The sequence below is a fragment of the Sceloporus occidentalis genome, unplaced genomic scaffold (assembly GCF_023333645.1).
Source record: "Sceloporus occidentalis isolate IW3139 unplaced genomic scaffold, rSceOcc1.0.p SCAF_4, whole genome shotgun sequence".
Taxonomy (NCBI): Eukaryota; Metazoa; Chordata; class Lepidosauria; order Squamata; family Phrynosomatidae; genus Sceloporus; species Sceloporus occidentalis.
The window spans coordinates 195,460,993-195,474,519 of record NW_028316984.1 but is presented as its reverse complement, the minus strand read 5'-3'; the positions used below and the strand labels follow the sequence as shown (position 1 = coordinate 195,474,519).

Genomic DNA, 13,527 nt, shown 5'->3' with positions numbered 1-13,527 from the left:
AGTTTGATAGCTGTACTGCTTCACTGGAAGTCTCTGGGGGCTGCATCAATGGGTGGCAATCCAGTGAGTGGGGCTTCAAGTGGGTTGCTTCCACAGCAGTGCTGAGGCTTTAACCTGCCTCCACCATTGGTCTTGATGAGACATCCAGGGGAGAGGACTTTCCTTGGCTTCCACTGGATCATTCTGACAACAACCAAGACATTAATACCTACTGACAGCTAGAACAATTTACAACAGTTAACAGCCATTAAGACAACAGGAAAAGTGTGATTTGTTTCCTGATGCTTTATCAACTAATGGGTGGTGCAGAGTAGGACACCTTCAGGAATAGATCTAAAATGGTAGGGGGCTACCTCTAGTCTGCACACATGGATGTGATTTAATCCATCTTTCTTACTGCAGCAACAAACCCATTCACAAGCAAAATACTAAGGTAAATATGATAGCACTTACAAATTTATTCCTCTTCCCATTTCTCTCCCTTTCAACCAGAGATTCTCAGAATCTATGATTTTCAGAATCCCCAACTGGCATGGCCAATGACCATACTGGAAGGCAGATTCTGGAGCAATGTGGTATAATGATTTAAGCACTGGACTAGGACTCTGCAGAACAGGGTTCGAATCCACATTAGGCCATGGGAACCCACTGAGTGACCTTGAGCAATTCACTTTCTCTCAGCCTCAAAGGAAGGCAAAGACAAAGCCCCTCTGAACAAATATTGCCAAGAAAACCCTATGATAGGTTCTCACCTTAGGGTTGTCATACATCGAAAACTACTTAAAGGTACACAACAATAACAAAGTCCAATAAAATAAAACAACTTTTCTTACTTTTGATTTCAATCACAGCGATCAAGGACTCATAGACCCAGCCCTCCTTTTCAGAGATCCAAGAGAACTCACATCCCACACACCAAGGAAACCTTCACAGTGTGTAAGCTTATTTAGGACAAGTAACATAGTTTGTTCACTCCTCTATTAGTATCCAGGATTAATTCTAGATTAATGTTTTGTAATCATTGAAGGATTATGCACCATTTTGTATGGTGTTCTCTTGAAGAATAAGTTTTGAAAACTGCATAAAAAACTAATGAATCGAAGGGTTATTGTTATTGTTGTGTGCTTCAAGTAGCTTCTGACTTTTTTGATTAAAAAAATTTCCCATTGATATAATAGTTTATATGCAAACTATTTGCACATCAAACCATGACCCACAGTTCCCTAAGTATCCTATGGCATTAGAAGTCATAATATATATTGCTTCTCTGACATTTCATATATCCTGTTTCTTAATCTTAATCTGTTTTTTTTTTAATCTTTAGAAGCCCTTTATTAGAAGAAAGAGGGCAATAAACATATATCACAATATATTTTGGGTTGTTACTTTGTATTTCCTTTCTTTAAAAAAACATAGTAAAAGCCCAACTTTTATGAGCCGAGTGGAGATTATGCAGCTATAATAGACCTGGGAAAAATAATTTTTTCAAACACATTATCAGAATTTAGAATTATTAGATAATAGGTTACATAAATCCTATTAATACACACAAGCTTGCTTAAAATGAGCTGTCATTCAGTTTACAATCACATCATATTCTCTACTCTCTACTACATGCTAATGTTTCATGAAACAAATTGATCTGGGGATACCTTCAAACTCTTTTATGACAATCTCTGGATATCCTTTGATTCTGACACGGAGATTGCAATTTTTTATGGTCTCCTCTTCCAACAATTCAATCGTATGCTTTCGTTCTTCTTCCTAGAAATTGACAGACACATAACCAAAGTTCAAAACCTTAAGGGTACTAAATCAAAACATCGAGGATACTCAATAAATCTGAGCTTTGGTTTTCTTGAAGACACACATAAAAACAAGAGTAAACATCACCAAAACATTCTTCTCTTCAGGATCAAACTCGGGAAAATATATTCTGTAAATGTGAACATGCAGCACGGACTGTGCAGGTTGCCAATTGGCTGGACATATTTAGCTTATACTTAAGTGAGTAGTTAACTCAGTAACTTCTCCTAGTCCGACTCCTCTAAACCTATCATTCAACCATGCTCTGATCATTAGGAGAATGGACCTCCATCTCCACATACAGCTGATGCCCAGTAAAGTAGGCTGGTAGGTGAATCATGATCACGTAAAAGTAAAGGTAGCCCCTTGACATGAATTTCTAGTTGCAACCAACTGTAGGTGGTGGTGCTCATCTCCATTTCTAAGCTGAAGAGCCTGGTGGTCATTTGGCCAGCATGACTGCACAGAACGCTGCTACCTTCCCACTGAGAAGTGGTATCTATCTGTCTACTTGTATTTGCATGCTTTCGAACTGGAAGGTTGGCAGAAGCTGGGACTAGTAACAGGAGCTCACCCTATCATGCAGCATTTGGGCCTTTAACTGCCAACCTTCTAATCTTTGTGAATAGATTGCACAGCTGCATAGGGAGAAGGGGGTCCATTCTGCCAGTGATCAGAACATGGTTGAATGACATTTCCATCAGGCTTGTGGAGGTTGGGCCTGTTGGAATGTGTATTAGTAAAATTTGGTATTTTATGTATTAAGCACAGCAGCAGTAGTGTGTGCTCCAATAGTATATATCTGAATTTCTGCTAAATAAATAAGACACCTTGGTAAGGTAAAAATAAGACTTACTTTATTGTTACAAAGTATTCATCTAGCATCTAGGAAAAGAAGGCCAGAAGCTGCTCCTGCCCCAATCACTGCAGGATTGGAGTGATCGCACATGTCCAGCCCTGATCCAGGCTGCCACCATGGTCCTGACCCAGGCCAGCAGAAGGAGTGGATCTTGTCCAGTCCTTTTTGGCCCGGTTCTTCTGTGAAGACATTGGCATGGCTTCCAGCCACGTTCAGGGCATGTATCATCTAAACACTATACCCCGAACGCAGTGGAAACCACGTCATTTGGCCCATCTGTTTCAGGCCAAAGTAATCCGTAAAAACAAACAAACCATGCTTAGTTCAAGGTCCCTAGAGCAGACCCTCATGCATGCAGGTAAGAATAAAAAAATCTTTAGAAGCAGAGCCTTGGGGCTGCATCCGTCTTTGATCAAAGCATGGGGGAAAGAGCCTTAGAACAAAGGGTCATAAAATATAGATAGAACAAAGAGAGAATAGGGGAAGGATGGAGGAACCAAAGATTAAGGAAAAAACAGTGACAAAACTCAATGAAAGTAATGATAAGCAACAAAGAAAGATGTAATAGGTAAAATGTAAATGGTTATTTTTATGTTCGAGATTGCATTTATTGATGTGTATAGAGTGTTGTGTTGTTATTATGTGTGAATAGAAAGTATATTTTAAAAAAGAACAAAAGGTCATAAAAACTCTTATCTTTCTGTAGAGTGGCAGGAGATAGGACACAACCTCTTTACAGTAACCAAATGACCATGGAGATAATCAATTCAGCTATAAAGAAGTCAACTCCCTTTTCCCCAATTCCATAAACAGGAGCATGGATGCAGTCGTTCAGCAGGGCCAGGAGAAGTTAGATAAGTAAGGAACTAAGTATAATCTGATATAGGATTCTGGCCCTTCTCTGCATAACACTCTGAAGAATAAATTCTAGTTAAAAATCTAACTATATCCTGAGCAGTCACTTCTATATCCAGTACAAATACATTTGGTCATCAGAGAAGCACAAACACTTCCCTACCATCTATGCACCAAAGATCTTTGCTTGTTTAGATTCTGACATTACCAGTTCTTTAATGGCCTTAATAGCATCTTCAAGGTGCTCCATAGTTTCCTTGTTAAATGCAAGTCCTTCATTTTGAAGCTGCTTTTCTAAAATAAAAATGGAAGAAATGAAAAAAATAGTTGAAGTTTTCACAACTTGCAACTGAGCAAAGTACAGTCCGATCCTGAAATTTTGTATTAATACTAAAATAAAGTTTCATGGTGATTTGTTTAGATCTGTCTTAAGAGATAGCTGGTCTCATTTGCTGCTGGGCATACTCTTATGCAAAATATGACAGGAGGATCTACCTTCTGGGAAGACTAGAGAAAGACTGCAGAGCAATGGTACGAAGAAGGAATGAAGAAACATCTCAGTTGGTCAATGGACAGTCTGTTGGAGAAGAGGGTCCTAAACAAGTCCTGTAAATCACTAGACTATGAGCAATTCAGACTCAGCAGCCAAGATAGAGACAGCAATTGTATCATGCCAGATGGAACTGTATTGGCTGTATATGACATCAGATCCCTCATGGTAGTTCTGCAATACTACAAATACCTAAAAAATACTGTGTATACTCATGTATAATCTAGAAATTATAGGGGGAAAAATCATTTGTGGAATTTCTTTTTCTCTTTCTCTGTGTTATTTTTAATATTAATATAGACTCAATAAAAATTAATTTAAAAAACCCCTCCTTCCCCCCTTCAAAAGCCCATTCATGGGGTACCTCTGCCATGATGGCAAACCCCTTTTCCCTTGACCCCAAGCCTGACTTGAATCCTGGCTAAGGGCTGAAAGATGAGGGAACGGAGTGAGGGGATGCTCACCCACACCCTGCAGGTGCCCTACAGCAGCAGCGGCTGGCTTGGAGCAGCAGGACGAAGGAGGAGGAACAGGAGGCTCAGGCTCCATCACCATCAAAATCTGAGCTAGGCCGCAGCGTCACCATGGCAACAGGATGCAGCAGGCGTGCCCTGACTGAGGCAGTTGCACTATAGCAATAGCATATCGCAAGAGCAAGTACATTTCAGTACCGCTTCTCAGTGCACTTAAGCACTCCCTAAGCGGTTTACAATGTGTAAGCCAACTGCCCCCCACAAGATGGGTACTCATTTTAGCAACCTAAGGAAAGATGCCAGGCTGAGTGGACCCTGGAGCCCTGCCTGGGATCAAATGCACAACCTTGTGGTGTGAATGGCTGAAGTACTGGCATTTAACCACTGTGCCACAAGGGCTCCCTGACATTAGGGCTAATGTCCACTAATGGTGGAGAAAGGGTTGCTGTCAGTTGATGGGCAACAGGGGAGGAAATGGGAGGAAAGAAAGAAAAAGGAGCAGGAGGGGAATGGTGGTGGGCAGTGTGATGTGAGAGACCAGGGTCTGACCTCCCTCTTAGTCATGGAAACCCACTGGGTTGGGCAAGTCACATACTCTCAGCCCCAGAAAAACCTTGATAGGGGTTTGTGGGTTGCCATAAGGGTCCCTAGGTTGGCATGTCACAAACGACACAAAGGCACATGATACCACTACCCTGAAGGCATCAGATCTCATCTGCTCTTGGATGCTAAGCAGGGTCAGTCTTGAGTAGTACTTGGGTGGGAGACCACCAAGGAATACCAGGTGCTGGTAGGCTATATTTCAGGGGGGACAACTGGCAAAACCACCTGTGAGGATTCCTGACCTAAGAAAACACAATGAAGTTCATGGCACAGTTATAAGTCTATTTATGAGTGTATTTCAATGATTTTTGTAGTACTGTATTTTCGCTGTGGGTTTATATATTTTTAATTGTGTTTGAACTTGCTGTATGCTGCCTGGAGCCTTGAGGAGAGGCCAGAAAATAATAATAATAATAATGACAATGATAAATATAATGGTAATAAAAAAGACACATAGACACACACACCTTTTGTAAAGCCCCCATCTTTTCTTTCTTCTCCCTTCCCTCTCTTGTTTGTTGTGTGCCTTCAAGTCATTTCCAATTTATGGCAACCCTAAGATGAATCTGTCATGGGGTTTTCTTGGCAAGTTTTGTTCAGAAGGGGTTTGCCCGAGGCTGAGAGGGTGTGACTTGCCTAAGGTCACCCAATGGGATTCATGGCTGAACTGAGAATCGAACCTTGATCTCCAGAGTCATAGTCCAACACTCAAACCACTACACTGGATCACTTTAAAAAGCTAATTCAGGTTTCACTCCTATGCACACGTGCCTTACAGGAAATCCCATTGAATTCAATATGATTTATCTTGGAATAAGTATGATGCCCAAGGGTTGCCAGGATGAAAACTGGGAATGGCTCCTGTACCTTTCATGGTTATGTAGAAAAGGAACTTCAGCAGGTGTCACTTGTCTGCACTCAGGTAACAAGCAACAACAAACAAGTACAAGCAAAAATCCAACAGTAATACCTTTATTGGCCAACTGAAACGCACAATATACTTGTTGCAAGCTTTCAAAGCTCCAAGGGCTTCTTCATCAGGCAAGATGTTACAAACCAAACAGGTGAAGAAGAAAAAAACCCAAACAATTGGAAATGTTAGTCAGATGCCTGCCTATTTTTTTGTGGGTTTTGGGGGCTCTGTGGCCATGTTCTTGAAGAGTTTACTCCTGATGTTTCACCAGCATCTATGGCTGACATCTTCAGAGAATGCTTGCATGTTGTTTAAGTCCTTTGTAAAGATGTTATGCTGGGAAAGACATCAACAAGATATTCCTCTTCTACAGAAGTATTAGAGAAGCACAGGAGCAATCTGTACTTTTCATCATGGCAACTCTATGCTTGTCTCAAACTTCATTTTCAAGTGCCAGGCAGCAATCCCTTCATTGCTGTCGTGTGCCTTCAAATGAATTCAGATGTATGAAGATGGCTCAGAGTATACGACTTGCCCAGGGTTACCCAGTGGCTTTCCATGGTCTCCAGGCATAGTCCAGTGCTCAAAGCACTAGGCAACGTAGTTTGCAGAAATCCCTTTATATGCTCCCACCAATCCTGGCACCTTTCTGTTTTGCAAACCTGTTGGTGTTTCATCCTGTTTTTTTCTTCTGAATAATTTGGGAAAGCTGCTTAAATATATAGATCCACATATATGTAGCCCTGCATACTTGCTTGTCTTATTTTTTTATTAAAAGGTTGCCCTTTAATCTCATTATCATGCCATTATTAAGCCCCATGGAACAGTGAGATTTCCTTTGGTGATTATGCTCTCAAGATGCTTACAATTGCAGTAGGTGTTCAAAAAGTATAACCAAGGTTAATGTATAATTAAATATTCCATATAAAATGTGGGTGTACAGTAGGCCCTTGGTATCTGCTGGGGTTTGGTTCCAGGACTCACTATGGATACCAAAATCTGTGAATGCTTGAGACCAATGGCACAGTAAAATGGCACAGTATATAAAATGGCAAAATGAAGGCTTATTTTTTGTATATTTTCAAGCTGTGAATGCTTGATTCTGTCAATAAGAAATCCATGGATACAGAGGGTGACTGGATTTCATAGTTGACTAAACCCATTCTGAGGAGGTGTGTAGCTACCTGCAACTCATTTTGTTGTTGCTTCCAACATATAGCAACCCTAAGAAAAACCTATCATGGAGTTTTCTTGGCAAGATTCTTTAGCTCACAAAAACCACACAAAGGTTGGGGGCTGAAAGCAAAGCCTCTGCGTGCTGAAATATAGCCATCTTGCAACATCATTCTCTGCTCTTATCCTACCTGCTAAGAAAAAGGATCGTGCAGCAGTTGGACTGTTGAAATATGACTAGGCCCCAATCGCTATACTAATTTTATAAATACATCATCATATTGTATGTTTGGGATTTTCCCCTTCTTGATGTGAGAAAATTGACAGACAGCAAAACTTGAGAGCCAGGAAGTTTTAACAATGGCCAAAGCATGCACCAAAACAAAAGGATGGTGAATGCTTTGCAATAAACCAGCAAAGTGCTTATACCTTTAGGAATCTTATATTCTCTGCAATTGATTGGCTTAATAATGCCGCATAGGCAAGAAGAGAAAGTGGTGAAGCGACTGCCTCCTTTTCTCCCCCACCTGAAAAAGCTCAAACACTTGTTTCTTAGTGAGCTTCAAGATATAACATTTTGCCTCTGTACTGCCTTCCAAAGAACTCAGTGGAAGCGTTTCCAGAACAAGACAATAGAGGACTCATAACATTTCAATTAACTAAGCATGGCTTCAAGTACTATAAGATCCATCAGGCTGAAACGAAATCACAGCTCCAAGCTACTGCAAAGCCCAGCATACTCAACAGGCTCAGATTTCTTGCCTTGTTGCATATGTGGAGTGGCAGAACCCCACTGACATGAAGTTGTGAGGTGAGAGTGTCATATAAGAAAATAAGAAAATAGATGCATAAGAAAACCCATGATCCAGAGTACTAATTTAGGTATCCCCAACGGCTTAGATATGACCATTGGGATTGCTGACTCAGTATCATGTCAAAAAAAGGTGTCCCCCCCACCCACAAAGCTTCTGTTTCAAAAGCAGTTTGATATGGGGGGTACAAAGCACAGCCACTCAAGAAATAAGCCCCCACCCCATCCCACCTCAAGATTTCAGAACTAAATATGTTCTTTCTTTTTTCTCAGCCAAACTTTAAAAAGTAAGTCCTAATTAATGAGGCTTCAACTCTGAAGTAAAGATATAAAAGGACCAGCTTCCAGTAAAAAAAAAAAATAAGCTGCCCCAGTCTTGACAAGTTGTTAGGGCAATTGCAGGAATGGTGATTTTCAGGGACACAGCTGATCTTCCTTGCTTTCTCTCCATTTTATATCTTTACTTCAGAGTTGTAGAGGTCTTGCAGATGACATTGAGCAAATCCTGCAGAAATGCAAAAGTGACTTTTTCTTAGTTTTGGTCACTGCCATATCATATTTTCCCCAGTGGCTCATATCTTACATTCAGTTACATTTAGCCTAGATTTTCCACCATCAATTCTGTAATCTAAATGGGTCTCCTTCCAAGTCAGGGGGAAATGGGCTGCCAAGTTACAGCTTCACTCACAGTCCCACATGGCCCTGAATGGGATTTCAAAGAGCATCCTAAACTTTCTGTTTATGCCTCTACCAGAGTATTATTAGTAATCAGTTATAAAATAATAACTTTGAAAAGCAGAATGCTAAGAGGTAGATACTCCATATTAACATATTTTGTCCATTATGGTTCACTGTCGCATCTTAGAAGCCTTGAATCTGCTTTTCCATGTGTATCACTGCCCCATCCCTTGAAATGAATAGGGAAACGCCCACGTCCTACACTGGATGTCTGCACTGTATAGTTCAGGTACACTGAACACCTGCCTGTCCTACAAAATTAAAGTGATTTAATCTTTTATATATCACTTATCAAGGTACCTTGGGAATTGTATATCAGGAGAGTAAACCAGAGCTCGCTAGTAGAAAATTCTAAATACCTCACTAAACTAATGTTATTTTTGATGGTGCATGCCTTCAAGTCATTTCTGACTTATGGCAACCCTAAGGCAAACCTATAATGGGGTTTTCTTGGCAAGAATTGTTCAGAGGAGGTTTGCCATTGCCTTCCCCTGAGGCTGAGAGCATGCGACTTGCCCTAATTCATCCAGTGGGTTTCATGGCCACTGCTTTCCACACAGCAAAATAAAAATAAAAATAAAAAATGGCTTTTCTGAAAGATGTTTTCTAGTTCCAGTGATGCCAATATGATCGCACTGCCTGCTGAGAATACTGAAGACTCATCCCTCTGTCAACACTTGGGTGCTATCAGCAACACCTGGGCAGAGAACTACCTGTTAGAGTGAGTCATATTATGGGATTGTATGCACTGCAGTATTGTGGAATGAAATGATGATGATAACGGTGACCAAAATGTCAAGAAGAGCTTCTTTTTAACATTTAGTAACATTTATTTCTGCATTCGGTATCAGGTACATAAGTGCAAATATTTAGAGTCCATAATTAAGTCCTACAGACAATGTCATACAAATTTGTGATACATGTTACAAGCCGGAAGTCTTCAGTTCCCATACATGTAAATCAGCCCATTGATCCCTTGAGAACAACAACAAAAAAGTACTGGGTGGGTTGGTTCTAGTTGAATTGTCTTTTAAAGAGTTATACAAAATGGATTATACCATATAAGTACCAATTGCTCTTTTTTATTATCACTTGTGCTGAAAAGAAAAAGAAACAACACTTAAAGACCTCAGTCTACGATTCTAGATAGTTAGTAAAGATAACCCCAACCAGCAAACCCAGTGGACATAGAAGCCAAAACTGCGCCAGTGCACTAAGCAGGAAAGTCCTAGCCACATGTAACATTAAAAGTTATCGAAGCAATGCCAATAGAAGAAGTAGTAGTAGTAGTAGTAGTAGAAGCACTAGATAAAAATAAAAATTAGAAAGTTCAACAGTATTTTAGGCTCTTACCATCATGCACTTGAGAAGCAACACAAGAACCACACCTAGAACACTTTTCTCTTTACTATACTTTAGTGCTTGACACACGTGATTGCAAATAGGCTAAGAGAGAGTACAGAAACAGCAGGAGAGAGAGAAAGAAAATAAGAACAGCTGCTTTATTGTTTCACATCTCTGAGATCATGGTGTTTGAAAGAGAGAGGGGTGAAGACAGATGTAACATGTTTAGAGCAGTGGGGACAAACAGAGAACACTCTCAAAGCATTCAGTCTAAACGTTCCTTTCCTCTCCAGGATTGCGCACTGGGGCAGGAACAGTTCTGCCAATCTGAAGGGGAACCTGGATGTGAGCCGTCCTGATTGGCTGCCTCTCTGTGATGTCACCCAAATATTTGCCCCAGAGTAACTATCCCAGGAATAACTTTGCATTTTGAAGAAAAAAATTAAAAAAGACATTAGCAATAAATGAATAGAAACATATGAAAATTCATACGCCACTCCTTCCTTCCTTCCTTCCTTCCTTCCTTCCTTCCTTCCCTCTCTCTCTCTTTTGTGGGCCAGAGATGCCACAGCCAACCCTGAAACATCACCAAGTAGGGAGGAATGTACAAGGCAGACAACTCAGCTGGTGTTTGATTTCCCAGCATCCGCATAAGTCATTTTGTTTGTGGAGGCAGTGTGAAACCCTCCTCCTCCTGTGGCTGAGGGGCATGGGGTGAGCTCCCTTCCTTTTATTACATCTGCCTTCAACCACCGAGAGAGACAGAGATAGAGAGATAAAGGAACAATAAATTATAAGTAAAAAGAACAGAGCTGTTTTCATCCCAGACTCCCGCAACATTCACTCTTGTAGCTGATGGATTCTTGCGGCTTTTTACTCAGCCTTCCTCTTAGCACCTGGGATTTTTGCTTGGATCCTGAATAGGAAAAATGGGGAGAGGGAGGAAGAATTAGACACACATGTTCTTGCGTGGTATAATTAATTTTCTGCAGTAAAAAGGCATTCTTCTCGCACAACTCTTTCCGCTCAAGAATATGGAAAATTGAATTACACTTAACATACAGAAAAAATGCTTCTTGGTTATTTCAGTCCCTCTCTCAACAAGCAACTTGAAGAAGTGCAAAGCTGAAGAGACTTGAAAACTGTGGAGCATTTTCAAAGTAGGTCATGAAAAAGCTTGGGTAGTGGGTTGAACAACTGTCCTATCTATCCAAGAACTGGAATTCTTGTTACTCTTATTAACTCTTATTTCATATTGTATGAAAAGGAGCTCAGTCCTTACTGTCTAAAGGGTCTCTTCAAACAAGATGCCTTGACAGATGAGGAAAGGTGGGGGAAAACTTGGAAAAAATTATCATTTGGACTACAACTCCCAGAATCCCGCAGTCAAAGCAAGGGTCTGCAAGGCAGAAGCTTGAGAGTTGTGTCCTGGGAATCTTTTCCGAGGTCTGAAGTGGAGAAATGTGCTGTCCACTTCCTCAGGTTTTGGCTGGGCCGCTGCATGTGTAGCCCATTTTGGATGCAAGACATCTGGAGGATGAAAGAACTCCATACACTCTGGTTGGTGGTGGGAGTTTTCTTCCACTGAAATAGATTTGGATATGCATTTTGGTTTGGATGAGACTTGGGCTGTGGTCTTTCATCAGCATAAACAGAGTAATTTTAATGAACAGCTTAATTTTATTAATTAATTAATACAATTATTGTTTATTTTATTGTTGTTTCATGTGGATTTAGAATATTTTAAGTATTTCTAGCAAAACCAACCAAAATTCCCTCTTCACTTCTACAATCAAGTTTGTCTCTTTTCTACTTGGGAATATATATACATGCCCTGCTTCCAAAAATGTTTGGATGGTTCACTTTAGGCATAATTCCATTCTACAACTGAAACAAAGTTACATCATTGGATTTGGTTTGCAGTCAGTTACACAAATATTTAATGGTCATAATGGCTTCAGAATAATAGCATTTAGCCACATTAGCTTCTAAAAGCAAGGAGAGTGCTATCTCTTTGAGATTTCCGTTCATTCTCTCTGCTAGCCCATTCTGTTGTGGGGTATAAGGCTCTGTGGTTTGATGGTCAATGCCATGAGTTGAGCTCTGCTGCAGAGATAGTAGCCTTTTGTTTCAGCTTCTTTGGATTTTCTGTTGTTGTTGTTTAGTATGAAGTGATGTCCTTAGTAGTTAGAAGGGGAAGAGTTAGGGAACATTATGCTGAGATTCTTCCACTTGTTGGCTCTCAAAATGAATGAACTGTGTGGACTACTTTAGCAGTTCTGCAATACTGCATATTTCTCCTATAAAACCATCCTCAGCCAATGTCTGATGGTATTTCCCAAATCAAGGTTTGAAAGAGAGAGATGTCAGGTTTCCAGTATCCACCTGGTTTTCTTACTGCAAACTTGAGATTTGCCAACCAATGCCAAAGAACATACAATAAAGGGTTCTTTCCAGAAGAAAAGAATTGGGTTTTGCATTTCTTCCATGGTCACTCAATCCCATTCTTTTTGGGGGCTGTTAAATCTGCTTGAGTCAGCACCAGGACTCTTCCAAAGGTAATTTTTTTTAAAATGGGACATAGTTTGCTATGGTGGTGTTTTGGTTGGAAGGATATTCCCCTTTCTGGTTTTTGTTCTAAATATAGCGTTATAGTGAAAAAGTGACATTTCACTGATGCACTAAAAAAAAAGAAGGAAGAGATTTTTTTTTTTGGTTCTGATATGTCTCAGAATTAAAAAAAAACACTCATTTGAGGATGGGAATAAAATGTTTCAGCTGGTGCTAGGAATGGACAGAAAATAGGCCAGGACAACAGAAGTGTTTGTACATTTTTTTTTGTTAAAAATCCAACTAGAATAACTGCAGCCTCCGCAATACATTTGGTCTCTCTGGAGGGCCGCTAAGAGTGAGACAATTTTAACCCAGGAATTCAGAAGACGGTGGGTTTTTTTTTGGAGTATCAGAACTGAACATGATTTCACAGTCCTTCCATATAAAATTCCATTCCTGGCTACCTAAAACCTCCTTAACTTTATCTATCTAGTTGAGAGAAGTGGAGCCATTTTGTTGTTATGATTGTTAAACAACTGGACTTCAGAAATCCTTCCTCATCAATTGCATGATCTTGGAAGCTTTGCGTAAAATTACTTACTTTGCCACAACAGTATTTATGTGAGTCCTCACAAGTCCCAAGTACTGGTCAATCTGTGCCTGGAAAAAAGAAGTTATTAGGGGATGAATTAACATGTTGGAAAAATTACATATCTCACAGAGATTATTTCTCAAATGTACACAATTAGCAGAGCTCTTGACACACAATGCTGCCATATTACCCCAGAAAGTTAAAATTTGCTCTAGCCTTTGCTCTAGCCTTCCTCAGACGATGAAGCTGGAAACGTG

The 13,527-nt window shown here is 40.2% G+C and overlaps 2 protein-coding genes across 7 annotated transcripts in view; both read right to left on the bottom strand.

Annotated features, from left to right (window-relative positions):
• The window catches only part of CCDC175 (coiled-coil domain containing 175), a 43,684-nt gene extending 38,402 nt beyond the window's left edge, over nt 1–5,282 (bottom strand). Inside the window, exons 1-3 of one of the 3 annotated variants that reach the window (XM_089522798.1) lie at nt 5,238–5,282; nt 3,729–3,814; nt 1,653–1,764 (exon numbers count right to left, since the gene is read on the bottom strand). In XM_089522798.1, the coding sequence (XP_089378924.1) occupies nt 1,653–1,764; nt 3,729–3,770 (154 nt within the window). In that variant the 5' untranslated portion in view covers nt 3,771–3,814; nt 5,238–5,282. Of the gene's footprint in view, nt 1–1,652; nt 1,765–3,728; nt 3,815–4,015; nt 4,190–4,534; nt 4,614–5,237 lie in introns of those variants that run through there. The other 2 variants (XM_089522797.1, XM_089522796.1) reach the window with 2 other exon arrangements.
• A 4,311-nt stretch (nt 5,283–9,593) lies between these two features.
• Nucleotides 9,594–13,527, bottom strand: part of RTN1 (reticulon 1) — a 182,469-nt gene continuing 178,535 nt past the window's right edge. For 3 of the 4 annotated variants that reach the window (XM_089522793.1, XM_089522794.1, XM_089522795.1), the window contains 2 exons: nt 13,280–13,338; nt 9,594–11,041 (listed from right to left, as the gene is read on the bottom strand). In XM_089522793.1, coding sequence (XP_089378919.1) covers nt 10,999–11,041; nt 13,280–13,338 — 102 coding nt within the window. In that variant the 3' untranslated portion in view covers nt 9,594–10,998. The remainder of the gene's footprint in view (nt 11,042–13,279; nt 13,339–13,527) is intronic. The other variant, XR_016281043.1, reaches the window with a different exon arrangement.